Source organism: Chelonia mydas, unplaced genomic scaffold, assembly GCF_015237465.2.
Source record: "Chelonia mydas isolate rCheMyd1 unplaced genomic scaffold, rCheMyd1.pri.v2 scaffold_113_arrow_ctg1, whole genome shotgun sequence".
NCBI lineage: Eukaryota > Metazoa > Chordata > Testudines > Cheloniidae > Chelonia > Chelonia mydas.
The window spans coordinates 1-27,288 of NW_025111250.1; the positions used below are offsets into that span (position 1 = coordinate 1).

At 59.1% G+C, this 27,288-nt stretch overlaps 3 protein-coding genes across 4 annotated transcripts; all 3 read left to right on the forward strand.

The window, feature by feature from the left end:
- Window positions 1-435: 435 nt before the first annotated feature.
- LOC102937485 (claudin-7) lies at window positions 436-2,587 on the forward strand (the record flags this gene model as incomplete). The annotated part of the gene is given in 3 exon segments (XM_037888726.2): window positions 436-598; window positions 845-929; window positions 1,646-2,587. Coding segments are annotated over 3 exon segments (414 nt in total), but the record flags the coding sequence as incomplete, so codon positions are not given.
- A 2,010-nt stretch (window positions 2,588-4,597) lies between these two features.
- LOC122463979 lies at window positions 4,598-17,684 on the forward strand. 2 transcript variants are annotated; one of them, XM_043537596.1, is made up of 5 exons: window positions 4,598-4,927; window positions 7,994-8,097; window positions 12,100-12,221; window positions 15,890-16,000; window positions 17,220-17,684. In XM_043537596.1, exons 1-5 carry the CDS (start codon window positions 4,673-4,675, stop codon window positions 17,339-17,341), a joined length of 714 nt encoding a protein of 237 aa, XP_043393531.1. In that variant the 5' UTR covers window positions 4,598-4,672; the 3' UTR covers window positions 17,342-17,684. The 2 variants fall into 2 exon arrangements, with proteins under 2 accessions (XP_043393531.1, XP_043393532.1); XM_043537597.1 differs by having other exon boundaries at window positions 4,600-4,927; window positions 12,103-12,221.
- An 882-nt stretch (window positions 17,685-18,566) lies between these two features.
- Window positions 18,567-23,838, forward strand: ELP5 (elongator acetyltransferase complex subunit 5). Its single transcript, XM_043537595.1, has 8 exons — window positions 18,567-18,636; window positions 19,812-19,872; window positions 20,127-20,207; window positions 20,711-20,937; window positions 21,318-21,511; window positions 21,845-21,943; window positions 22,641-22,741; window positions 23,189-23,838. The coding sequence occupies exons 1-8, from the start codon at window positions 18,585-18,587 to the stop codon at window positions 23,295-23,297; spliced, it is 924 nt and encodes a 307-aa protein (XP_043393530.1). The 5' UTR covers window positions 18,567-18,584; the 3' UTR covers window positions 23,298-23,838.
- Window positions 23,839-27,288: the final 3,450 nt, after the last annotated feature.

The window sequence follows — 27,288 nt, forward strand, 5'->3', positions numbered from 1 at the left end:
CAGGACTCCTGGGTTCTCTCCCCAGCTCTGGGAGGGGAGTGGGGGTTGGTGGGTTAGAGCAGGGGGGCTGTGAGCCAGGACTCCTGGGTTCTCTCCCCGGCTCTGGGAGGAGAGTGGGGGCTGGTGGGTTAGAGCAGGGGGGCTGGGAGCCAGGACTCCGGGGTTCTCTCCCTGGCTCTGGGAGGGGAGTGGGGGCTGGTGGTTAGAGCAGGGGGGCTGGGAGCCAGGACTCCTGGGTTCTCTCCCCGGCTCTGGGAGGGGAGTGGGGGTTGGTGGATTAGAGCAGGGGGGCTGTGAGCCAGGACTTCTGGGTTCTCTCCCTGGCTCTGGGAGGAGAGTGGGGGCTGGTGGGTTAGAGCAGGGGGGGCTGGGAGCCAGGACTCCTGGGTTCTACTCAGCGTTGCCTCACGCAGTTTCTCTCTCCCCACTCCAGCTGCTCTCCAGGCCACGCGGGCACTCATGGTGGTCTCCATCGTGTTGGGGGTCGTCGGCATTGGGGTCGCCTCCATGGGCATGAAGTGCACCCGCTGCGGGGGGGACAACAAGGTGCAGAAGGCGCGCATCGCCATGACCGGGGGGCTCATCTTCGTGGTGGGAGGTGAGTCGAGGAAGGGGCCGGCGTGTGGGTAGCCACTGGGTTCCCAGGCCTGGAGTGGGTGGGAGCCCTGGTTCTAGGCCCCCCCCCGTGATGAGGGCTACTGGCTGAGGCCTGGGCAATTCATCTCATGCATGAAATTAGCTGGGAGCTGGCGCCCCCTAGAGGGGACAGGCCCCGTGTCCCACTTCCACGTTCGAAATGCCACCCGGCTCCGTCTTTCTGAGCCCGTGTTTCTCTCCTCCCCAGGTTTAGCGGCGCTGATCGCCTGTTCCTGGTACGGAAACCAGATCGTGCGAGATTTCTACGACGTCACGGTACCTGTGAACACCAAGTGAGTTGCGGGCTTCTCCCACGTGTGGCCCGAGGGGGGCGCTGTGGGGCAGGGAGCAGGGCGGGGGGCTCAGCAGGGGGCGCTCTCCCCTGGCAGGCAGGGCTGGCCCCAGGGTGGCGCTCAGGGGTGCAGTGGGGCAGGGAGCAGGGCGGGGGGCTTAGCAGGGGGCGCTCTCCCCTGGCAGGCAGGGCTGGCCCCAGGGCGGCGCTCAGGGGTGCTGTGGGGCAGGGAGCGGGGTGGGGGGCTCAGCAAGGGGTGCTCTCCCCTGGCAGGCAGGGCTGCCCTCAGTGGATTGTTTGCCTGGAATTACCCGCAAAATCATAAGCATCGAAGACCCCCCACCCCCCCACCCTTCCCCTGCTTCCTGGTGTGGACCCCGGTGTCCGGGGAAAGTCTCCGGGGAGGGAATATGGAATTCCCAGGTTCAGTCCCCCTGCAGTTTTCCTGGATATTTAGGGATTTTCCTTGGCCTCTGGTCCCAGACTCCTCTGTGGTTTCGCTGTGTGATTGTTAAACCCCGCCCCCCCCAGAGGTGGCTGCATCTCCGTGCCGGACGAGGGATCCCCATATAACAGCCGCCCCACCCCAGAAGTGGCTGCCTCTTAAGGTTTCCTGACTGGAGGCGCATGGGGCGGGGCTGTACAGAACAGGGTGGGGCTATGGGGCCAAGGGGTGGGCCCACATCTGATCAGTCTCCCCCTCTCCCCCCTTTCCAGGTATGAATTTGGAGCGGCGATCTTTATCGGCTGGGCTGGGTCCGCCCTGGTCTTGCTGGGGGGGGGTCTCCTCTCCTGTTCCTGCCCTGGGAAATCGGGGTACAAGAAGTCGTACCCCAGGAGCAAAGCCGTTTCTCAGCCCCCCACCAACAGGGAATACGTCTAGCGCCCTGATTTGATGCCAGCTGTTCGGCCCGTACCCCTTTCTGCTGTCGACGACCCGGAGCCTGCCAAGGGGTTAACTCCTTGCATTGTGTGTGTGTGTGGAGGGGTTACCCCCGACTTAGGAATATCGGGGTGCTCCCGAACTCTACACAGATGTTTTTAAAGGCGTTCGTGCCCATTGAGATTGGTTTTTACCTTCCCACATTTTTGGGGGTGCAGTGTACTTGGGGCAGGGTTAACTGAATAAGGGAGGGTGCCCCTAAATTCTGTCCAGCGTAGCTTATTTGGGGGGAGGGGGTGGGGTTTTCATTTTCTAGATGGGGAGGGGTTTTTAAGACCACCCCAAAACAGGATATACCAGTAAAAAGCATTTCTTATGGGGCGTGTATATTCTGCCATACGTTGGAGACACTAGCATGGAGAGTCTCTCTTTTTAGCTGGGGTTCACCCCAATATAACTGACCCGACCTGTCTCTGAAGGGGGAGATCCCCACCCCAAAATCTTACGATCTGTTGTTAAAATGCCCCCCCCCCTTTAAGAATCTCTCCGCATAATTGCTATGGTGGAATTGTATTTTATTTTTATTTTGTTTGCAAGGTGGGGGGAGGCCCTGCAGGGGAATTTAATGGCGGGGGGGGGGGGGCGGGGGAGAATGGCTTTATTTAAAAGCGCTCCCGCTCGTTAGGGGTTTTTAACGAATGATCTGTGCGTGGCTGGGATTCATGTGGTCTTTGTCCTTTTTTGTACAGAAATTAAAACCTGTGTGTTTTGGAAAAGTGTCTGTGTGGGGTGAGATCTGTCTTTGGGGGTGTCCTCTCGGGGTGGGGTAGGTTCCCCGAAGGGGGAGACCAGTGTGTCCGCACTGCCCCCTGCAGGAAAGGTGCTGTCCACATCTCGGCGCCAGACGGGTTCCCTGTTTAACCAGCCGCCCTTCCCCAGAGGTGGCCGCATCTCAGCACTGGGCCCGTTGCCCTCCCTTGTGCCCCCTCATCCTCTCTCTCTAATTTAGGGGGGTCCCTCATACTCTCCCAGACTCCTCCCTCCCCCTGCCAAGGCTGTCTTCCTCCAGTTGCCATGTGCCCCGTTTTCCCCTCCCCAGGCTGGGTTTAGGGCCAGATGACCACTTGGGGGGCTGGCTTTGGGGGCACCAGGCTGGGGAGGGGGGGCTGTTTGGATTGTCAACAAATTCATTGTCTTATGGGCCAGGGATAAATCACGCAGGCAGCAAAGTGGGGAAATGGCCGGCAAATGCAGTCAAAAATAAAGTATTTAAAAGTTTAACAAGGGGCGGGGCTTCGGGCGAGAGCGGTCCTGTTCCTGCCCCCCCCCCGGGGTCCCCCAATCTCCCCCCGTGCCAGCACCAGGCCGTGCATGTACATTTCATGGCGGTGGGAATTTCTAGGGATGGAACAAAACTGAGCCTGTCTCAAGCTGGGGGGTGGCGGGCTGAGGGGCAGCTGTTTTCAGGGGTGACCCCCCCACCCCCCGCAAGCTTAAAAACTGCTCCCCGGTCTTTCTTCTGACGCGCAAGGCCGCAGAGCTGGGCAGCTGAGTTACTCGGTGTTTGGCTAGAGATGAAAGAACCGGTCACGGGTGGACATGGATGCCCCTTGGCAGATCTGCTTGGCCCCCCAAGAATGTGACACCCCAAAAGGAAAAGGAGGGGGGCAGGGAGAGCCTGAAAGAGAGGCTCTCCAGGGACACGGGGTGGGGGGGAATGGCAGGACCCCCAAAGAACACAATGAGTTTTTGTGGGGACCCCTGTCAGGCCAGGTGCTCTGTGGGTCCCCACCTTCATGGAGATGCAGACCCCCCCCAACCACACTGGGGGGCCACAGGGTGCCAGGTACTAGACAGCCCCTCCCTGCCAAAAGGACCCCCATGATGCAGACTAGACAGCCCCCCCCGACTGAGATCAGGTCCCCACCATCACACCCGGTGGTGCACAGACACACAGTCAGACAGTGCCTTCAGGTGTCTGTAGAGACAAGGAGTCCTGGCTCCCAGCCCCCCCTGCTCTAACCCACCAGACTCCCCTCCCCTCCCAGAGCTGGGGACAGAACCCAGGAGTCCTGGCTCCCAGCCCCCCCTGCTCTAACCCACCAGACTCCCCTCCCCTCCCAGAGCTGGGGACAGAACCCAGGAGTCCTGGCTCCCAGCCCCCCCTGCTCTAACCCACCAGACTCCCCTCCCCTCCCAGAGCTGGGGACAGAACCCAGGAGTCCTGGCTCCCAGCCCCCCCCTGCTCTAACCCACCAGACTCCCCTCCCCTCCCAGAGCTGGGGACAGAACCCAGGAGTCCTGGCTCCCAGCCCCCCCTGCTCTAACCCACCAGACTCCCCTCCCCTCCCAGAGCTGGGGACAGAACCCAGGAGTCCTGGCTCCCAGCCCCCCCTGCTCTAACCCACCAGGCTCCCCTCCCAGAGCTGGGGACAGAACCCAGGAGTCCTGGCTCTAAGACCCACCTGCTCTAATCCACCAGATCCCCCCTTTGAGTTGGGATAGAACCCAGGAGTCCTGACTCCCAGCCCCCACTCCCCTCCCAGAGCTGGGGAGAGAACCCATGAGTCCTGGCTCCCAGACCTGCCCTTCTCTAAACCCACCAGACCCCCCCCCTTCAAGTTGGGATTGAACCCAGAAGTCCTGGCTCCCGGCCCCTACCCTGTGGGTTTAGCCCATAACTCCCAAGCACTCATCTGTGTCTCCAGCTGCCCTGCATTGCCCCTTACAGCTTCCTGCCTGTGATTGGCCCCGGGTTCAATCCGCCCTCAGGTGTGAATTACCTGAGCCAGGTGGGAATGGCACCAGAGTAAAAGAGGATCCGGAGCACAGGCCCCTCTTGATTGCTGCAGAGAGACAAGATGGGGGCTGGCCCCCGGCTGCTGCTGGCCTGGGTGATGTTTGAGTTGCCCTGTCCCTCTGCCTGGCCTTTGCCAGGAGTGACGACAGCTCCCACCCAGGCTTCTGCCCCCTCCCTTCCCTGGGTCCCCCCCAGGGTCCTCCTGCCACCACTGAGAGTCCGACCTCGAGCCGCCTGGCTGGAGGCCCCGCTGTGTCCCTATGGTGCGGCCGTTCTCTTCGTGGTGGGTCTGGCCCAACGCGGGGACGGTCCGAAGGTAAGTTTGGCTTCCCTGAGCCCCCACCGGGGTCCTATGGGTCCTGGAGCAAGTTCTCAAGAACTTCCAGGCTCTCCTGGTGGTGCACCAGCATAATCTTCTGGTCCCTCTGACTCTCGCAGTCCCTAGGTCCCTGTTGAAGAACATAAGAACGGCCATAGTGGGTCAGACCATCCAGCCCAGTGTCCTGTCTGCCAACGGTGGCCAATGCCAGATGCCCCAGAGGGAATAAACAGAACAGGGAATCACCAAGTGATCCATCCCCCGTCGCTCATTCCCACCTTCTGGCAAGCAGAGACTAGGGACACTGTCCCTGCCTATCCTGGCTAATAGCCATTGATGGACCTATCCTCCGTGAACTTATCTAGTTCTTTTTTGAGCCCTGTTCTAGTCTTGGCCTTCACAACATCCTCTGGCGAGGAGTTCCCCTGGTTGACGGTGCGTGGGGTGAAGAAATACTACCTCTTGTTTGTTTTGAACCTGCTGCCTATTCATTTCATTGAGTGCCTTCTAGCTCTTGTGTTAGGAGAAGGAGTGAACAACGGTTCCTTGTTGACTTTCTCCACCCCGGTCAAGATTTTATAGACCTCAGTCGTATCCCCTCTTAACCGTCTCTTTTTCCAAGCTGAAAAAGATCTCAGAAGCTTCTGGTCACCAAGCCATGTCCCACGTTGGTGAAGCTTTCCAAGCTTTTGGTGTGTCCTTGATTTATCAATTCTGCTGACTTCTTCACCCCCCCATGATCCCGGCCTGATGGTCAGGAAGTGCCGGTCACTGAGCCATCTTCCCACAGCGGGAGATGGCGGGAACCTGGGAATTTCCAAGGGGCATTCTAATTTGTTTTCCCCTCTTCATTTTGCTTGGGAGCAGAACGTGGAAACTTTAGCATTTCCCCGTCAAATGAAAATCGATTGAGCGTTGAATCGCCTTGTTTGAACTTTGCTTTATTTCAGCTCTTCTATTTTGGGTTGGCGGAATACGATTTTTGGGTTTTGATGGTTTTAGCATTGAATCGTAGGACTGGAAGGGACCTCGAGGGGTCGTCTAGTCCGGTCCCCCGCCCTCATGGCAGGACTGAGTATTATCTAGACCGGGGTGGGCAAACTTTTTGGCCTGAAGGCCACATCTGGGAATAGAAATTGTATGGCGGGCCATGAATGGTCACACAATTGGGGTTGGGTGAGGGCTCTGGTTGGGGGTGCGGGCTCTGGGGATGAGGGGTTTGGGGTGCAGGAGGGTGCTCTGGGCTGGGACCGAGGGGTTTAGAGGGCAAGAGGGGGATCAGGGCTGGGGCAGGGGGTTGGGGCATGAAGGGAGGCTTGGGGTGCAGGCTCCAGGTAGCACTTACCTCAAGCAGCTCCCAGAAGCAGCCAGCATGTCCCTTCTCTGGCTCCTACGCGGAGCCGCGGCCAGGTGGCTCTGTGCACTGCCCTGTCCACAGGTGCTGCCCCACAGCTCCCATTGGCTGCAGTTCCCAGCCAATGGGAGCTGTGGGGGCGGTGCTTGGGTTGGAGGCCATGTGCAGAGCGGAGCCCCCTGGCTGTCCCTACGCATAGGAGCCGGACCACGGCCATGCCGCTGATTCCGGGAGCCACGTGGAGCGGCCCCTGACCCTGCTCCCCGGCTGGAGCACCGGAGCGGGGCAAGCCCCAGATCCAACTCCCCAGCAGGAGCTCGAGGGACGGATTGAAAGGGCTGGTGGGCCAGATCCAGCAGTTTGCCCACCCCTGATCTAGACCATCCCTGAAAGGGGTTTGTCTAACCTGCTCTTAAAAATCTCCAGTGATGGAAATCCCACAACCTCCCTGGGCAATTTATTCCAGTGCTTAACCACCCTGACAGTCAGGAAGTTTTTCCTAATGTCCAACCTAAATCGTCCTTGTTGCAATTTAAGCCTGTTGCTTCTTGTCCTATCCTCAGATGTTAAGGAGAACAATGGCCTCCCTCCTCCTTGTAACCACCTTCTATGGACTTGAAAATGTAATACGGCTTTGAAACTTTACTACGCAGACGCAAAATACTGCTTTTAACCATCTTCGCTTACACGGAACAAGCACAGAAAAAGCTTCCTTACCTTGTCAAGTCTTTTTAAAAATACTTTCCCTTTATTTTTTAGTAGTTTACGGTTCACACAGCACTGTACTGTATTTGTTTTTCTTTTTTTTATTTTTGGTCTCTGTTGCTGCCTGATTGCCTACTTCCCGTTCCTGACAAGGTGCGTGGCTGACTGATCTGTTCATAACTCTGTTGTTCGTAACTTCTGTGCTTTGTCTACTGGCAAATTTCGACTGTCATGGATGGAAATCTTTTTTCATTGCTGTGGGTGTGTAAGGCGGAATTGACGTTTATTGTTTACTGATTAAAATCTACAGCCGACACATATAAATATTCAAAGTAATTTTACTGTCTAAAGACTGGAGATAGTCTACTAAATAGATATTAAAGATAATGAAGCCTAAACAAAATGAGTCTAAATGATTCATTGCCATTGTTTGTTTTCCCATGAAATGTTTTGAGTCTGACAAAGCGGCATCATTAGATTGTTCTACCCCTGTGTTGCTGCCCTGCCTCCCACTTCGGTGTAGCTGGGGGCCCCCTTCTCTTCCAGGGAGGTATTGGTGGCAGTAGTGGGATCCCAGCATTTTCTGGATGTCTGCGCTGGCGTGGCAGGGCAGGTGTCCTGGTTTTTTTTTGTTTTTTGTTTTCCCCTCTCCAAAGCAGTGGGTCAGGAAGTTAACACGCCATAGAGACTTGTGGGGCAGGTCTTTCCATCCCTTCCCACGTGCCGTCTGAACACTTGGTTCAGGCTCTATGCAGACTCAGGTAGGGTTGCTGAGTCTGTTACACTCAGGGCAGCTCCTTCCCCACATTTCCCCCCACCCCCGCATGACCTAGACACGTGCCTAACGTTTCTTTTAAATGCCATCTGAGATGGGGTTACCATCATGTACCTCCATGAGCTGGGGACCTTAATCCAGCCCAGGCTAAATAGCCAATCTCAGTAGCTTCTTGGAGAGCCGGGGCAGGGAACAACGCTGGATTAATTCCAATGCCGATTCCTTCCAGGGGACGCTGGACTCCTTGGTGTATAGCACCACCCTCTCTTACAGCCACCTACCTGCCATCAGAACCAGCCCAGGTGTGGTCCATATCGAGTGTTGCTACCCCAGGTGAGTCTATAAAGGGGATCCCCATCCTAGAACTTGTTCTCCCATTGGGGGATCCCTGCATGACGTGACAGCAGCCAATTGGTGGCAGACGGTGATGGTGGGAGGGACCTGCAGGTCAGCTTCCCATTGGAGGACAAATCAGTGATCCTCAAAGGTATTTTAGATGCCTAACTCCCATTGATTTCAATAGATGTTTTGGTGTCCTCTGATAAAGTTTGTGGGTGATGCGGCGCAAATGGCGGGGAAGTGGTAAATAATGGCACAGGATGGGACACCGCTCGGATAGCTTTTTTGCTAGGGCTAAATGTACAAGTAGACATCTAGGATCCAAGAAGGCCCTTTCTCTCCCAGAGAGGTATTGGTGTCAGAAGTGGGATCCCAGCATTTTCTGGGCGTCTGTGCTGGCGTGGCAGGGCAGGCCAAGCTTACCGCATGGGGGACGCTATCCTGGGAAGCCGGGGCTCTGAAAAATATTTTGTGTGTCAAGGCGGGAGATCAGATAAACGTGAGCATGTTGATCTGAGAAAGGGAGAGGCTGGGGTCAAACGATGCTGGGGATGGATCAACAGAGGGTCCTGGAGAAGGTGCAGAGCAGTTATTTGACCTCTGGGTTCAGCCCTGGTGCGACTGCTGCTGGGGTCCACAACTCAAGGAAGAGGGTGATAAACTGGAGAGGGGCCAGAGAAGAGTCACGAGAAGGATTAGAAAACTTGACAGTGAGAGACTCGAGGAGCTCAATCGAGTTACCGTCACAAAGAGCCGGTCTTGGGGGGGATTTGGTCACGTCTCTAAGTACCGGCATGGGCACTGGGTATACTAGGCAGGGGAAGGCCGTGCCTTCCCAAACAGCCTGGTGTGGCCCCCCTCATGCTCCACCCCCAGGCCCAATCCTGCCTCCTGTTCCCTTCTGTGGCCGAGAGGCTCAGGCAGGCAGGCTGGGGGCCGCGGTGTGCACAAGACCCCTCGGGCTGGGGCCACGCCATGCCACCCATCCTCCCGGCGCTGGGATCATGCTGCCCGCCCAGCGCTCCGGCCACGCCAACGGCTGGAAGGGAGACTAACAAGGTGCAAAATTTCAACCATGAGCGTAATTAACCAGTGAGCCGATTTACCCAGGGTTGGGATGGATTCTCCATCCCTGACCCTTTCTCAGTCAAGATGTTTTTCTAAAAGGAATTATTTCGGGGCGGTTCTCTGGCCGGGGTCAGACTAAAGCAGTGGCATTCAGCCTTTCCAGACGACTGTACCCCTCAAGAGCCTCTGGATCAGATGGTCAGAATAAGGGAGAGCCAGAACAGGGGGGCCAGGGGAGCATGGGCCCCATCGCATTCAAAAGTGGGAGGGCTTAAGCCCCACCACTTTTTACGGGCCTTAACGGCGAGTGATGAGTGGGGGAAGGGGCGGGGCCACAGTTCAGTCGCCGGTGGGGGGGCCCCCCCCCAACTTTTAGGGAGCTTACACTGTTTGAGTCCCTTCTGGACTGGGAATCTCTGACTCTATAAATACTTTGGTCTTGTCCTTCCTTCTCCGTATCGCAAGGAGAGTAGGGAGGGGATTTTAACCGGCATCGGTGCGCCGGATACTAGAATACCGTGTCCTCCTCCGGTGCTCCAAGGAGCTTGATTTAGATCGCTTCTTGCATGCGAGCGAGTGTTCAGTCTAGGGAGAAATGCAACGTTGTGGCTTCTGGTGGCTCATCCTTCGCAGCGGGCACGAAAGGCCTCCCGAAGCTCATGGCAAAAGCCCGAACGAGAACCAGGGTGGTCGTGAAACCCAGATGCATTCAAGTTCGGAAGGAGGCGGCTTTAGCCCCACTCCCAAGGGAAGCAGTGGGTTTTCTAGTCCATGATGGCTTCAGACCAAGTCCTGGATGCCCTTTGTAGAAAACGCCCTTGTTCAACATCCTTTTCTTTTTGGCTCAATATGGGGGTGAGATTTTAACCGCCTGTGATATACAGGAGGGCAGGAGAAATACTTCCTTTTGTTTGTTTTTAAACCTGCTGCCTGTTAATTTCCTTCCTGACCCCTCGTTCTTCGTGAAGTGGTAAATAATGCCTCCTTATTCCCGTTCTCCACGCCGTTTGTGATTTTATAGACCTCTCTCCTATCCTCCCTCAGGCATCTCTTTCCCCATTTGAACAGTCCCGGTCTTTTTAATCTCTCCTAATTTAGACCCCCATCGTGTTGTTAGCAAATGCATAGGTGTGATTATGTCTTCCAACATGCATTGCTTTGCATTTATCAACATTGAATTTCCTCTGCCATTTTGTTGCCCGGTCACCCAGTTTTGTGAGATCCCTTTGTGGCTCATTGCAGTCTGCTTCGGACGTAACTATCTTGAGTCATTTTGTGTCGTTTGAAATCCACAAAAACTTGTCTACGTAGGCTGGGCACGTGGGACTGCAACAGAAGTGGATTCAAACAGCGTGGCGTGCAGAAGTCTTGGCTCAAACGTTGGGGCAACTCTGCCCTAAGAGCTGATTGTAATTACAGAGATCAAGGCAGAAACCAAATGCTCTTGCTGTCTTCAACAGCTTTCCCCCCACAAACAGTGTGTGTTGCGTGCACACACACATACAACAGTGTTGCTTTTTTGTGTGTATTTCTTCCCGAGACAGAACACTTGCTCGCACGCTGGGAAAAAGAACATGCCAGGCTGTTTGACAGCACCACCTGGTGGCACCTGCTGCCAAGCCACTAATAGACTTTGGGAATTCAATCTATTTAGCTAGTTGAAAAGCAGGACAAGAGGTAACTGGATTGCCGGCTAGAATTGCCTTCTGCTTGGCGAGGAGAAATGAGATAGCAGGAGGGCTTCTTCATCTGGCCGGCAAAGGCAAGGTGAGATGGAGTGGAAGCCGGAGAAGTTCAGACCTGAAACGAGGCCTTGATCAGCGTGCCCAGTTCTTTAAACGGAGATCACGTGTCTCTCTTTCTGTGGGAGCTCCGGATGCCCTTTGGTCAATTGGAACTTGAAATCCAGGGCATTTAGAAGTGCAATATGTGATCGCAGGTAACCTGACCTCCCTGGAGAACACACGCCAGAGAGCATCCCTGAATTAATTCCTTTTAGAAAAACACCCACACTTGAGCTAAAATCTGCCAGTGATGGAGAACTGGCCCCGGAACCCTTGGTAAGTTGTCCGAAGGCTGAATTCGCCTTACTGATTAAAAATTTGCACCTTATTTCCTGTCTGAATTTGGCCAGCCGTTGGGTTACGCGCCCATTTTCTGTTTGATCTCTGCTTAGCATGGCGTAAACCTCTCTCCAGCTTTATTTGTGTATTCAGTGCCGGGTGTCCCCTGGGAGGCCAGGAGCGCGGTAATAGCTGTGAAAGGGACACGTGATGCCTCTGGGGAATCTCTGGTTTCTTTCCTGAGCGTTTCGGGCCTGGCAGAGTGCTGAGGAGTTCGGGAAGCCGGATAGGCTGGTGTGGAGCTGACACGCAATTTAAGTTCCGGCCGAGCTCGGTCGTGAGCCATGGAGGGCGGTGGGGGGTCTCGAACTTGGGTCTCCAAGGGTGACCGGCCCTAGTGCGAGACTTCACCCCACAGTCCGATTGGCAGAGTCCCAGAGCAGCTGATTAGGAGCTGGACCAGGAAGCCACCTGCTTGATTTTTCCTGGTGTCCTGACCTGGCATCTCCCGTGTGGTTCCAGGCCTCCGGTGCGTCCCCTGCCTCTGTCCCCACAAAATCCTGACTGGTTCCCGACTCCTGGTTCTGATGTCCAGTGTGTCCCCTGCCTCCATCCCCCGGTAGGCCCCCAACTCTTGACTCCTGCCTCGTGGTGGCGGACTCTCGCTCCGACGGCTCGGTGGGGCTGCCCACGACCCGGCCCTGCTGCTCTCCCCTGACGAGGCCGAGGGGTAACGCAGTGGCTTACAGTTCCGGGGACCCTGAGCCGGGGTCAGAGCCAAGCTTAGCCCTTCCCCAGAGATGGCATGAGTAGCTGGACGTGATGCCTAGGAGGGGACTGTAGGTCATCTTTCTCCTCTTTCTAGCAGCCCGCCTCCGGTAAAAGTCTCTCAAGCCGTCGGCAAATGCTGTGAGGAAAGGAACTGTGGGGCGTTCAGCGGTCGATCCGGGAGACTCCAACGCAAAAGGCATCTTCCTTCACAGCCAGGTAAGTCCCAAAGTCTATGGGTTGAGTGAAACCTCCATAAAACGGGTGCCCCACCCCAGCCTTTGAGATCTGAGTCATTGTGGCTAGTTCTCTGACAACATCCACTCGCTGTGCAGCGGCCGCCAGAAAAGTGAACAGAATGCTGGGAATCATTAAGAAAGGGAGAGATAATAAGACAGAAAATATCATATTGCCTCTGTATAGATCCATGGGACGCCCACACCTTGAATACTGCGTGCAGATGTGGTCGCCCCATTTCAAAAAAGATCTACTGGGATTGGAAAAGAGTCAGAAAAGGGCAACAAAAATGATTCGGGGTCTGGAACAGCTTCTGTATGAGGAGAGATGAATAAGACTGGGACTTTTCAGCCTGGAAAAGAGACGGCGAAGGGGAGAATATGATAGAGGGCTATAAAATCATGACAGGTGTGGAGAAAGTAAATAAGGACGTGTCATTTACTCCTTCTCCGAACAGAAGAACTAGGGGTTGGCAAATGAAATGAATAGGCAGCAGGTTGAAAACAAACAAAATGAAGTATTTTTTCCCACACAACGCACAGTCAACCTGTGGAACTCCTCGCCAGAGGATGTTGTGAAGGTCAAGACTAGAACAGGGCTCAAAAAAGAACTAGAGAAGTTAATGGAGGATCGGTCCATCAATGGCTATTAGCCAGGATGGGCAGGGATGGTCTCCCTAGCCTCTGTTTGCCAGAAGCTGGGAATGGGTGACAGGATGGATCACTTGATTCCCTGTTCTGTTCATTCCGTGTGGGGCAGCTGGCACTGGCCACTGTCAGAAGACAGGATATTGAGCTAGATGGACCTTTGTTCTGACCTACTGTGGCCGTTCTTGTGTTCTTATTTGGGAAAATTATGTAAGGAACAATTATGCTTTCTTGGGGAATCTGATAGTGGAAACAATAGCCACCTCCACCCGAAAAACAGCACGTGCGGGCAGAGGTGGGGGGTGTTGATCTGTGTGAGAGACACGCACCATGGAATGAGCAGAAAGCCAAGGAGACAGCAAAACAAGCACTGGCACTGAGGAAAAAGACCTCGCTAGATTTTTGGGCGGAGTGCTGTCTGGAAAGAGGCTTGGAATTAAAAGCCAATAAATTGCCTCTTGCTGTTTTTGATTCCTCTTGCGCTCAGTGAAACAGGACTTTGTGCATAAAGAGGATTGCATCAAAGGTACCCGGACTCCGTCAATGTCTCCTCCCCCCAGAAATGACCCCTATTTTGGTGAATAGCTTGGATCAAAGAGAATAATGGGAGATGGTCAAAGCTGTGTAGGTCAGCCAATTTTTCATGGCCATTTCCATTAGGCGGGGAAATCGATACATATGCATCAGAATTCCCCCCTCCCCCCCAAAATATACTTGTTGTTTGGCCAAAAATGTCCACCAAGTCCTACTTCCTGGACCCAGCAGGCAGGTTCCTCGTGTCACAGTTTCAAGATAGATTGTGCCTCTGATCCCCCTTCTCGGCCACTTTAACAGCATCCATTGAGGCTCACTAACCTGTCCCCTCTTTCAGGGGGTGGGCAGGACCCCTGTCGCTCCAGACCAGTGGTTGCAGCTTGCACGCTGTTAGGTTTCAGGGCCTACAACAGAGAAGAGAGATTTAAAAACCTCAACTCCACTTGTTGGAAGGTTGTAAGATAAGGCTACTTCACTGCATCGGCTCCAGAACAATAACACCCAAGATCCCCAAAAACAGAGAGAGAGCAAACAGGCTGCTCTCTAAGGCAGGATTCAGCCCTACCTTACTCTAGGCTGGCTCTCTGCAAACTCAATCTGAAAGTCCCACATTGCACTGTTCCCTGCAGAGACCCCTGCCTCCAAGCAAGGCCGGGACCCCCCACCCCCTGCTTATTCTTAAAGTGATAGCTTGTCATTTTTCACTCCGTTTTCAAGCCACCACAGTCTGCCCTTTGCCTCTTGCTCCAACCCCACTCTGTTCACGTGTCCAGCTGCCCTGGCTTCGGAGTCATTGTCATCCGCTCACTGAGGTGTCCGTTGTTTTTTGTAGGGTCTTCCACTCAACTGCATTGATTCAGATGTGTCCCAAACTTGTAGTCCTTCCCAGCAGGGAGTGAGTTAACTCTTTCTGCCCAGTGGGAAGTGATCCCTAATGGGTAGGTACGACAGATGCCAAAATCCTACGCATTATCTTTGGGGACCATATAGTATCCAAGGTACAGCTGGTTTATGCAGGGTCATGTCCTACTCCGGGAGGGAGGGTCACCAGAGTTTCTCTGGGAAGAAAATGCAGTGGCAGGTGATTACACTGAATAAACGATGCTAGAGAGATGGTGGCTTCCATACACAGGTCTGAGCTGGGTTTTCCAGGTGCTACAAGACGAGGAAAATGCTTTTGGTATAAAAGGATGAGCTTAAATTGATGCGGGCTTTCTCTCCGATCCACCCACCGGCCAGGACCTTTGGCCCACGGGTTGGAAAGATTTTGATGCTGTATGGGGGACCGGTAAGCTTTCAGCATGAGTACGGGAACTCGTACTTTGTCTTCTCCATAAGGCTTTCACCTTGAGAATAAATGTGCTTGCTGGGGGGGGGGGCTGGGCTTAATTTGTGCCGGGTCTCAGCCCCGGCACCTCTGGGCTTGCTGGATCTGTTATGAATGCCTCTTTCATTTGTAGCCCAATTTTAAATTCCGTATTAATTACATTTTACTTAAGAATCCCCAGTTACCCCTTTGAGGGTTGGCAGGTTCTTGTCCCAAGATCAGGCCCCGTATTATACACATTATTATATAGCTGGGAATCCCGGTCAAGCAACACTCTTGTTTTCAATAGAGAAGAGTTCCTTTAACGTAATAGTCATTGAATACATTTCGCACGGTCACGAACACCCCAGCTCAGTAAGGTAGATTGAGATACTACAGAACGTACCTCGGCACATCCATCTACTCACACCATCCCTTGCCGAACAACCTGCAATGTTGGCCATCATCTTCCTTATCTGTGAAGGTAGCTCACGTACCTGTTACATACGTCAGTTCATTGCCAGGGCATTCGTGGGGTTGGGTTGTGTGTTCCTGTGGTCAGAAATCCCCCTTAAACGCTCTATTTTCAGCTCCCCAATATTTGGGGTTTCTGTTGCCTCAATCGGAAGGTTGAGGGATGTGGGTCTCTGCCCACGAGGCGGTGGCTGAGAGCAGGAAGCCATGGGCAGAGGCAAGGCGTAACTGTTTATATTGTGTGTGTGTGTGTGGGGGGGCATGTGTATTTTGAATCCACTTTGCTCTTCGGGAGCTGGCTGGTGGCTGGTTCACCCTGTCGTGGCCCCAGAGCCAGCAGAGGCTGGGCAGTGAGGTTCAGCGTAAATCCCCAGTCTCGAAGAAGGGACTTGCAGAGCCTGCCCAAAGGTGACAGCTAGAGGCCTGAGGTGAAAGTGGGACCAGATCAGTGGTGGGAACTGTGACGCAGGGCTTAAGCTGATTGGGTGCCTTGGGTGGTGGCTTCTACTGCTGAAAGGGGCTTAATTGCTCCTTCTAGTCTGCCTGACAGAAGAGTGGCTCAACCCATCAACTTTTAACCAGGTCTGCGATCATCTATCGATCAAAACCGTTCCCACCTTCCAGCCTAATATCTCCCGTGCAATCAAGGCTTATCCTTTGAAATTTCCCCTTGCGTTCCCCCTCTCTAGGCAATTCCTCTGAGGCAGAAGCGGATGGTATGATGGTAGGACCTTCGCCAAGCCGTGAGGCAGCTCCAAGGTCCAGGGACCGGGTGGAGGTGGTGAAGATGACCGCTAAAGGTAGGGGGGGAAAATGCAGTGATTTACAGCCATCGGGAAATACTGTAGCCCATGGGTGGACCAGGCACCCCATTTGATTAAAAACCACTCTCAGGGATGGTCTAGGTATACTTGGATGTGCCAGTGCAGGGGGCTGGACTAGATGTCCTCTCAAGACCCCTCCCAGCCCTATCTTCCAAAGAGTCTATCTCTGTGGAAGGTGAGAAACAACAGCACAGTGAGGGATGTGGTCGCCCCATCTCAAAAAAGATCTGTTGGGATTGGAACAGGTTCCGAAAAAGGCAGCAAAAATGATTCAGGGTATGAAATGGCTTCTATATGAGGAGGAATTAATAAGACTGGGAGTTTTCAGCCTGGAAAAGAGACGACTAAGGGGAGATATGATTGAGGTTTATAAAACCATGATGGGTGTGGAGAAAGTCAATAAGGAAGTGTTGTTTACCCCTTCTCATTACATAAGAACTTGGGATTGGCAAATGAAATGACTAGGCAACAGGTTTCAGACAAACAAAAGGAAGTATTTCTTCCCACAACGCACAGTCAACCTGTGGAACTCCTTGCCAGAGGATGTTGTGAAGGCCAAGACTAGAGCAGGGTTCAAAAAAGAACTAGATAAGTTCCTGGAGGACAGGTCCACCAGTGGCTATCAGCCAGGATGGGCAGGGATGGTGTCCCTAGCCTCTGCTTGCCAGAAGCTGGGAAAGGGTGACGGGATGGATCACTTGATGATTCCCTGTTCTGTTCATTCCCTCTGGGGCACCTGGCACTGGCCGCTGTTGGAAGACAGGACATTGGGCTGGATGGACCTTTGATCCTATGTGGGGCGGTGGATTCAGTTCACCAGCTCTTGAGCATGGTAATTTTGAAGGCAGCATGGCGAAGAAGGAGAATGAGTTCGTTTTGGGGGCAGCCGGGGGGAGCACGGAAGGGCTGGTTTGAACATGTGACATGTGGTTGATGGACGGTTGACACCATTGGCCAACGGGCGACCAGAGATGACTTCTCACTACCGAATGAGATGATAGCTATTAAATATCTTCCAAGCCGGACCGGAAGATGCGTCAGTCCAACACAAGTTATTGGGATCAATACAGGGGAGAAAAGCCATTGCCTTTCACTCTGTGCTAGCCAGGAAGTCAGATGGGATGATCCAATGGTCCCATCAACTCTACACAAGCTCTCGATGCCAATTCTAACACTCCGGTCTCTCTCCCCACAGGGAATGTGAAGGATCGCAGGGTGGCTTTGGCGCTGAGCGGGTTAGTGGCAGCAATCTCCGCTCTCCTCCTCGCTGGGGGAGCCCTCCTGGTGCGTCAGAGGTGCAGCAACGCTGCTGTCTGACTTGTTTTAGAGGCGTGTTTCTTTGTGGCCGAGCAATAAAGGACAGACTTTGGGTTCCGGTGACTGGCTCAGTGGAGAATGGGGAGGGGGCTTCCGGCATGGCTGTGGAAGGGAAGTCCCTGCGACGGCCTTGGCTTACTTTGTTTTATTTTTAAGGCTGTTCCTAGATGTTCTGGAAGGGCATGGGTCTATTTTGACTACACTTCGATGGGTTGGGTTGAGAGCTGAGTTTAATAGCGCCTTCAGCCAGTGTACCTCAAACGGTGTCACGGGAACAACCTCCAGTGATGGGGAATTCCACCACCTCCCCTCACAGATTGGGTTTTCATTTCTGTGGATCTGCTTTGGCCTCTCTCCAGTTTGGCCCCATCTTTCTAAAAGCGTGTTCTCTGCACTGGACATTATACTCACCCAGGGTGGAGCAGAGCAGAACAACGCCCTCCCGGGTCTTGCGTATGACGTGCCTGTTTGTGTCAACTGCATCACCCTGTCTTTTCTTCACACACCACCCAGTCAACCTGTGGAACTCCTCGCCAGAGGATGTTGTGAAGGCCAAGCCTATAACAGGGTTCAAAAAAGAACTTGATAAGTTCATAGAGGACAGGTCCATCAATGGCTATTCGCTTTTGTGTGGGGGCCGTGGCGGTGGGGACAAGGCAGGGGGAAGTGGGAGATTTGACCGGGTTGGGGGAGCTGGAGTGGCTAGCGCAGGATCGGGATGGACGGGGGTCCTCGAAGTGGGACAGGGAACCTCTTGCCTGTATGGGCGCCATGTTGGGGTTTGGGCCTAAGTACCGCAGGGGGGACAACTCTCGCCCCTTTGGGAGGGGACCACGGAGGGGGGGCCTTGGTGGGAGCCCAGCCCTCAATGCAGCCAATGGGGCTTTAAGAGACTCTTAATCTGACCCCCAAAACCCCTCCATGTTGGCAAAAGTCTGGCCAAGAGGCAGCTGAGGTGGCTACCTCAGTGCCTGGAAACCCCCCCCCCCCCCATGAAGGCCAAAAACGAATGGAAAGGATCCCTTCCCTCCCCCACCCCCAAGATGTCATTAGGGGCTGTCTGTTGCCGCGCCCCCCACCCCCGCATTTTTATTGAGCAGGCAGCGCAAGGACGCCTACGTCCCAACATGGCGCCGCCCAGGGCGGGGCCTCCCGCTCCGTGCGCACCCGACACTCCAGTGGGCCGTACGGTGAGGTCATAGGGAGGCGCCGACGCGGAGGGGCGGGGGGAGGAGGGAGTGGGATGCTGGGGGAGCTGGTGGCTGGGGCGACGGGGGGGCTCGTCCTCATTCAGGGTGAGGGGGGGAGCTGGGGGGCAGGGGGGGCAATGGGGAAGATGGGGGGCAGGGGGAGCCTGGGGGGAGGGGGATCTAGGGGGGAGGAGGAAGCCATGGGGGAGTTGGGGGGCAGGGGGAAGGGGAGCTATGGGGTGGGGAGCTGGGGGGAGGAGGAAGCCAAGGGGGAGTTGGGGGGCAGGGGAGCCATGGAGTGGGGAGCTGGGGGGAGGGGAAGTCTGGGGGGAGGGGGAGCTGGGGGGGGAGGAGGAAGCCATGGGGGAGCTGGGGGGGCAGGGGGAAGAGGAGCCATGGGGTGGGGAGCTGGGGGAAGGGGAAGCCTGGGAGAACTGGGATCTGGGGGCACGGGGAGGAGGAGCAATGGGGGGATGGGGAGCAATGGGTGGGGAGGGGGAGCCATTGGGGGAGCCTGGGAGAGGGGGGAGCGGGGAGCTGGGGGAAGCAGAGGGGAACCTGGCCGGGGTGGGGGGGTGAGCAGAGAGAGCTGGGGGAAGCAGAGGGAAACCTGGCCGGGGTGGGGGGGTGAGCAGGGAGAGCTGGGGGAAGCAGAGGGGAACCTGGCCGGGGTGGGTGGATGAGCTGGGGGAAGCAGAGGGGAACCTGGCCGGGGTGGGGGGGTGAGCAGAGAGAGCTGGGGGAAGCAGAGGGAAACCTGGCCGGGGTGGGGGGGTGAGCAGGGAGAGCTGGGGGAAGCAGAGGGGAACCTGGCCGGGGTGGGTGGATGAGCTGGGGGAAGCAGAGGGGAACCTGGCCGGGGTGGGGGGGTGAGCTGGGGGAAGCAGAGGAGAACCTGGCCGGGGTGGGGAGGTGAGCAGGGAGAGCTGGGGGAAGCAGAGGGGAACCTGGCCGGGGTGGGTGGATGAGCTGGGGGAAGCAGAGGGGAACCTGGCCGGGGTGGGGGGGTGAGCTGGGGGAAGCAGAGGAGAACCTGGCCGGGGTGGGGGGGTGAGCAGGGAGAGCTGGGGGAAGCAGAGGGGAACCTGGCCGGGGGAGGTGGAGGGAGGGGGGAGCAGAGGGGAACCTGGCCGGGGGGGACGACAGGGGGAGGTGGAGGGAGGGGCTGGTGGGAAGCTGGAAGGGGAAGGAGGTTGGAGAGGGAGTGGGGGGGGGGGGTGTATTTCCGTACTGGGGTGGGCAGATCCCCCTCTCACCGGCCCCGGGCCCTTTCCTCGCAGACACCGTTGAGTGTGAGGGCCGCAGCCTGCTCAAGACCTTTGTGGCAGCTTCAGCGCACAGGTGGGTGTGGTGCCCCCCCAAACTGCCCCATTGCCACCCCCAAACTGTGGGGTGGCTGAGACGCACGCCCCCTGCTGGCCCATGGCCTGCTGTCTCCCGGCCTTCCCCCAGTGGAGGGGGGGAGCTGCTGGGTACTTCTGCCCCCCACCCCATAACCCACAATTGCCCCTTTGATCCCTGGCGCCCCCTTATGATCTGCAGCTCCCCCACGCTCTCGGCTCATTGCTGTCTCTCCCTGCCCTTTGCATTTCCAGGGGGGAATCCGTCCACGTTTTCGGCTTTGAAATCCCCGAGGAAGAGTTCCGGGCCGGCTTCGACCCTGACGTGACTGCGCGGTGAGTCCCCCCCCCACTTACATCGTCTGCCCCACAGCTCCGCTTGTCTTCAATGCCCCCCCCGGGCCAGCACAGCACGGTCCCCTCCACTCCCGCCCCCCTCCGCAAAGCCGTCTGTGGAGCTGGGGGCTGCATTGAGACAATCGGGGACCCTCTCCATGATTTTGCCCCCCAACTTCGAGGGCAGGGGTCTGCCCCGTCGTCTCCAGTGAGGGGCAGAGGAGGGCGTTTCTTTCCCCCCCTCAGCAGCTGAGTTGCATCAGCTTCGTCTGCCTGCGCTCTCTTCCCTCCAGCCCCACACAGAAACCCCCCCCGCTGGGGTGGGCAGGGACACCCCCCCCCCAGTAAGTGCGGCCAGAGCACAGGGTAGCTGCCTGCTCTTGGAGCAATGGGCTTAGGCTCTCGGCAGACTCAGGCAGCGTCACGTCAGTTACATTGGGGCAGCTGTCCCCTCCCACAGCGTACCCCCCCCGGGTTGACCTTTGACACCCCCCCCCCCTCAGGTTACTATACCAGGATGGCTTCACAGACCCCCTGCGCTGGACCGGGGAGGCTGGGGCCTTCGGGGCGGAGGAGTTCTCGGCCCTGGGGGTGGCCGGGCGCCTAGCACAGGGACCCGCGGGACCCGTCACCGTCGTCCTGGACTCGCTCAGCTGGCTTCTGCTGCGCCAGCCACTGGCCGCCGTCTGCCAGACGCTGGAACGGATCCCGAGGGCAGCTGCCCACGCAGGTCTGGGAGCCAGGACTCCTGGGTTCTCTTCCCGGCCCTGGGAAGGGAGTGGGGGCTAGTGGGGAAGAGGGGGGTGGCTGGGAGCCAGGACTCCTGGGTTCTCTCCCCGGCCCTGGGAAGGGAGTGGGGGCTAGTGGGGAAGAGCGGGGTGGCTGGGAGCCAGGACTCCTGGGTTCTCTCCCTTGCCCTGGGAAGGGAGTGGGGGCTAGTGGGGTAGAGCGGGGTGGCTGGGAGGCAGGACTCCTGGGTTCGCTCTCTGGCTCTCGGAGTGGGGGATGGTGGGTGAGAGCAGGGGGTGCTGGGAGGCAGGACTCCTGGGTTCTCTCCCTGGCTCGGGGTGGTGCGGGGGTGTCTGACCTCTCCCTTCCCTCCCCGCTCAGGCCTGCGTGTGACGAGGATCCTGGCCTTGCTCCACGGGGACCTGCACCCGCCGGGCCTGGTGGAAACCCTCCACTCCCTGGCCCGAGCCGTGGTGGGGGTGGGGCCGGCCCCCGAGGGCGTGGGGAGTCGGGGGGACGTCCCCCGACTGGCCTCCATGCTGCAGCGTAAGGGGACCCGGAAGGTCCTCAAGAAGGTGGGGGAAGGCAGGCGGAGATGCCCAGATTGGGGTGTGTGTGGGGGGGTGACTGGGGTGGGGGAGAGGGGGAAGCAGGGGTTGGGGGGATGGCAGGGAGGTGATGGGTGGATATTGGGGGACAGGGACCCCCCAGATCAGGGGGCAGTGGGGGTTTATGGAGGGGAGGGGGTCTTGGATGGGTCGGGGTAACTTAGCAGCTGGAGTTGACTGGGGCAAGGGAGGAGACAGCCCCCCTTTGAGGCTGGGGGGGGCAGCTGTGGAGGGAAGGGGTGCTAATCTAGGGTGGGGGGGTGGCTCTGTCTCATCCTCTTCCCTCTCTTGTCCCCCCAGGAGGAATATTACACCGTCCTGGCCGGCTTCACCCCAAAAGCCCTCGGGGAGCCCACAGGGAGCATGCCCCAAGATGAGGAGGCCGAGTCCCCTTCCGCGGTATGGCCCCCCTCCCTTTCCTCATGAGGCCGGGGGTCCCCGGTTACACAGCAGTGGGCTCAGGGTGGGGTGGAGGATCAGCAGGTATCTGGACACCAGAGCACCCCAAACTCTGCTCCTTCCCAAATCCCAGCTTAGCTGCCCCCCCAGCCACTGGGGAGCTGGCAGTTAGGTGGTGGAGTCTTGGGGGGCAGGAGGGCGGTGTGGTGGGATGGAGGATCTTACAGGTGAGGGGTGTGGGAGTTAGCAGAGATCTGAGGGGCAGGGTGGGTTCAGGGGTTTTTGGGGGGCAGCAGTGAGTGGGGAGAACTGAATGTCCCAGGGGTGCTGATTTGGGGAAGGGTCTCGGGGGAAGGGAGGATTTGGAGGTCCTGGGGGTGCTGGTTGAGGTTGTGGGGTGTCTCAGGGGATTAGGGGGGGATATGGGGTCCTGGGGTGTGGGTTCGGGAACAGGGTAGTGGGGGTTTGTGGGGCAGGGGATGGGGGGGCATTGAGGGGTGGGGTTGGGGGCTGTCTGAGTGCAGGGGGGGCTCTGGAGTTCTGGGGAGAATCTCTATCTACACTGTGGCCCCCTCTAGCCAAGCTGTCCCCCCACGGAGGGAGGTGACCCCGTGGGGTGACTCATAAGGGGGGGGGGGATGCCCTGCCCCCCCCCCCCCCCAGGCAGTGTGTGTGATGGGCGTCTCCACCCCCCCAGGCGGACCCCACCGCCAACTTGACCTTCAACCTGCGGCTGTCGGACACGGAGCGCCAGGCCCGGGACGGGCTGCTGCTGCCCTTCCACTTCACCGCCCAAAAGTGAGTGGGGCGCGTGCCCCCGGAGAGACCCCCCCCCGGAGGCCCCCTGCCTCCCCTCTGCACCCCTCCTGGATGCCCCCCATCTCCGATCTGTACCCCCCTCCCCGGGGGGATGCCTCATCAACTCCCTCTGCTCTGCACCCTCCCCCAAGGGAGGTGCCCCCTGGACACCCCCTACCTCCGCTCTGCACCCCCCTTCGGGGCAGGACCCCCCCCCACCTGCCTCTGCTCTGCACTGGAACCCTCTTGCCCCGACGTCCTTTCTGCCCTGATACCCACCAAATTACCCTGGCCTCCGTCCTGCCCCGCCCCTTCCCAGCGCTCCTCTGCCTCCCCGAATCCTCCCGATACCCGTCCTGCCCCCCAGCCATCCCTCCTCTGCCGCCCCCTGCATCTCTGGTTCCGTGGGAGCTGACCCCCCCGCCCCCCCGTCCTTCCCCGTGGTAGGAAGTCGTCCCTGCTGGAGGCCTCGGCCAACGCCGGGAAGATCTTCTACGAACCGGACGCCGCGGACGACCTGGACGAGGAGGATCCGGACGACGACCTGGACGTGTGAGAGCCGAGGGGGTGTGTGTGTGTGGGGGGCTCCCCCCTCCCCCAAATGGACCCCCGGATCTCGGCCTCCCAGCAGGAACCTTCAGAGAGATCCGTGACCGAGCCCGACTCCGGCGCCACTGTGTCTGCCACGGGGGGCTACCCAGGAGCGCCCCGTGGCCCCCCACCCACGTGCCCCCGCCCAGGGCTGTGTCTGCGGTCTGTGGGCTGTTGACTGGGGTTGGCATCTGTCCGCCGAGAAGTGGGGCTGAGCCGTGTTCCCCTCCCCACTGCACCCACGCCAGCCCCCCACCCCCGTCCCTACCACCCTCTCCTGCCGTGGCATGGGGCGAGACTTCCATAAAGAAAGGGTGGATGGGAAACCGCGCCCCCTAGAGGGGACAGGCCCCTGCCCCATTTCCCGACCCCCTGAGCCAGCCAGTCCCCGCCCTGGGGCCGGATTGGAACTCCCCCCTCAGTTTGCAGCGGTCGGACTCATCCCTCTTCAGTCCAGAGAGGGCCCCCAGGCCCTTAAAACGAGCCACTTTCCCCTTTTTGGTAGGACCTACAAAAAAACACCCCAACAGCTCCTGCTGCCACCGCCTCCACCCGACCCCAGCGTTTTCCCCTTGCTGGTGTAAACCATGTGCCTCGTTCAGCAGGGAAATGAAACTGAAGCTCGTTAAGAGCGGTGCATGGTGGGTGGAGCGACACTGGTGGAGGAAGAGGAGAATCCTGGGTGGGAGGGGAGTGGGGGCTGGTGGGTTACAGCAGGGGGGGCTGGGATCCAGGACTCCTGGGTTCTCTCCCCGGCTCTGGGAGGGGAGTGGGGGCTGGTGCTTAGAGTAGGGGATGCTAGGAGCCAGGACTCCTGGGTTCTCTCCCCAGCTCTGGGAGGGGAGTGGGGGCTGGTGATTGGAGCAGGGGGGGCTGGGAGCCAGAAGTCCTGGGTTCTACTCCCATCTCCACCATGGGGCTGAGAGTCTTGGTAGTGAAGAGTGGGTGGGGGGGCCGCAGTCTCCAACACTTTAGTGGGGGGGATCCCCTTCTGTCCCTGGGAGAGGGCAACCCCAATCCAGCCCGATCATGCTCCGTCAATCCTTGGTGCACCGGGGGGCTTGTACCCCAGAATCTTTCCAGTCCTGTAAAAGGGGGGGGGGAAGCAGTTGACGGGCAGACTGTGAGGGGGGAACAGCCGCAGAGGGGGCATTGGCTTACTTAACCATTCCCCAAGGAAGGCCATGTGGTGTAGGGAGGGCCAGCCATGGCCGGCTGAGTCCCGAACCCGGGGGCTGCCGCACGGGGAGGGTCTGGGTGTGGGGCTGAAGGGCGGGGCGCTCCGGGGCTAGTTTATTCGGGTGGTCGGCGGTCAAAACCCCTGACAGCGTGCTATCTCGGTGCTTCGGTCAATAAACGTCGCCTCGATTTCCCCGGAGACCCGTGTGGGTGCTGTGTGTCCGGCGGAGGGGGGCGGGGTCCAGCTGGCTGGGGGCGGGGCGCTGATCTTTGGAGGCGGACCACGGATTGGAGGCTGGGGCGGGGCCTTGTGTTGCCCGTGGCTTGGGGAGGTGGCCCTCTGGGTGGCACAGACCAGGGCGGGTGGTAGCCTGACACCCACCCCGGCTCCCTGAGCTCATCTATTCTGGCCGTCTGGCCCAGCCCTCTTTCCCAGGCTCCGCCCACTTGCCTCCTTCAGGCCACGCCCCTCTCTGGTGGACCCACCCACTGTCCCCTTGCCTCCCCGTGACTCCGCCTCTTTCTGATGACCCCACCCACTTGCCCCCTCAAGCCCCGCCCCTTTTTGCCATTCCCAACGGCTGTCTCTGGCCACGCCCCCTTCTGATGGTCCCACCCACTGTCCTCCTGGGTCCTCCCTCTTGTCTCCCCGTGACCCCCACCTCTTTTCGCTGGCCCCACTTGTCTCAAGCCCTGCCCCAACTGCTGTCTCTGGACACGCCCCCTTGCTCTGGCCCCTCCCACTTTGCCTCTCCGCAGGCCACGCCCCTTTCTGATGGTCCTGCCCACTGACCGCCTGCCCCGCCCCCCAGCTTGCCCCCCTCAAGCCATGCCCCTTTTGTTCGTCCCAACTCCTGTCTCTGGCCCCGCCCACTGCCTCCCTTGACCACGCCCCTTTCTGATGGCTCCACCTACTGTCTCTGGGCCCATGCCGTGGCCCCCTCCCCCTTGCCTCCCTGTGACCCCGCCTCTTTCTAATGGCCACACCCACTTGCCCCCTTATGCCCCGCCCCTTTTCCCAACGGCCGCCTCTGGCCACACCCACTTTCTCTGACACCCCCCGTCTCCCCCGCGGGCTACGCCCCTTTCTGATGGTCCTGCCCCCTGGCCCCACCCACTTGTCCACCCCCTCCAAGCCCTGCCCCTTTTTTGCGCCAGTTCCCAACGGCTCTCGCTGGCCCCGCCCCCTTCCCTCCGGCCCCGCCCCCTTTGTCCTCCCCAGCCGTTGGTCTCCCTTTCAGCCCCGCCCCCTTTCCCCTGCCACCTCCCACTCGTCTCGCCCCCCTCGCGCCGCCCAGTTTGGCGCATGCGCGCGCCGCATCCGCTCGAGACCCCGCCCTCCTCTTTCCGCGCGGGCCGGGCCTTATTTGGCGCGCGCGCGCGCGCGGCCCCCCCCCTCCGCTTCCGTCCTCACGCGCGGCGCGACCCCTCACCCGGAAGTGGTTCGACCGGAAACGAATCCGCCGCCGGCGGACGGACTCAAGGGGGGGGGGGCGGCCCAGCAGCGGCGGCCGCTGAGCCCGACGGGAGCCAGGCGCGAGACCGACCCCCCCCAGCGGACCCCCCCGCCCCCTCCTCTCCCCGAGCTCTGCCCCTCCCCCCTCGCCCCGCGCCCGCCCCCCGCCGGCTCGCGGCCCCGTGGCCCGGCCCGGGCGCGAAGCTGGCGGAGCTGGGCCGGGCGGGGGGCGGCGGGGCCGGGGCCGGGGCCGGGATGATGCGGACTCAGTGTCTGCTCGGCCTGCGGACCTTCGTGGCCTTCGCCACCAAGCTCTGGAGCTTCCTGCTCTACCTGCTGCGGCGCCAGGTCCGCACCGTGAGTGCCGGCGGGGGGGCCGGGGGGGTCTGGGGAGCGGGGCCTGGGGGCAGCAGAGTAACGGGACCTGGGGCAGGGCTGGGGGGGGGGAACCGGGGGGGGACCCATGGAGCGGGACCTGGGGTGGGGGGACCTGGGGGGCAACTCGGGAGCGAGGCTGGGGGGGGTGGATAGCGGGGCCTGGGGGGCAACAGAGTAACTGGACCTGGGGTGGGGGGCAGGGCTGGGGGGGACCTGGGGGGCAGCTGTGGAGCGGGGCTGGGGGGGGAACCCAGGGGAGGGACCCATGGAGCTGGACCTGGGGTGGGGGGACCTGGGGGGCAACTCGGGAGTGAGGCTGGGATGGGAGCCTGAGGGGGTAGCAGGGCTGGGGTTGGACTTGGCGGGGGGGCAACTCAGGAGTGACGCTGAGGGGGGGGATAGTGGGGCCTGGGGAGCAGCAGAGTAATGGGACCTGGGGTGGGGGGCGGGGAGGGCAGGGCTGGGGGGGGATCCAGGGGGCAACTTGGGACTGAGGCTGGGGTGGGGGGGGGAACAGGGATGGGGCCTGGGGTTGGACTTGGCTGGGGGGGGGGCCTGGAGGCAGGGCTGGGGGGGGAATCCGGGGAGCGGGAAGTGGGGGGAGAGCATGACTGGAGGAGCGGACCTGGGGGGCAACTCGGGAGCGAGGCTTGGGGGGGGGGATACTGGGGCCTGGGGGCAGCAGAGTAACGGGACCTGGGGTGGGGGGCAGGGCAGGGCTGGGGGGGGGACCTGGGGGGCAGCTGTGGAGCGGGGCTGGGGGGGGAACCCGGGGGGGACGACCCATGGAGCTGGACCTGACGTGGGGGGACCTGGGGGGCAACTCGGGAGTGAGGCTGGGATGGGAGCCTGGGGGGGTAACAGGGTAGCAGGGCTGGGGTTGGACTTGGCGGGGGGGGGGGGCGGCCTGGGGGGCAACTCCGGAGCGAGGCTGGGGGGGTGT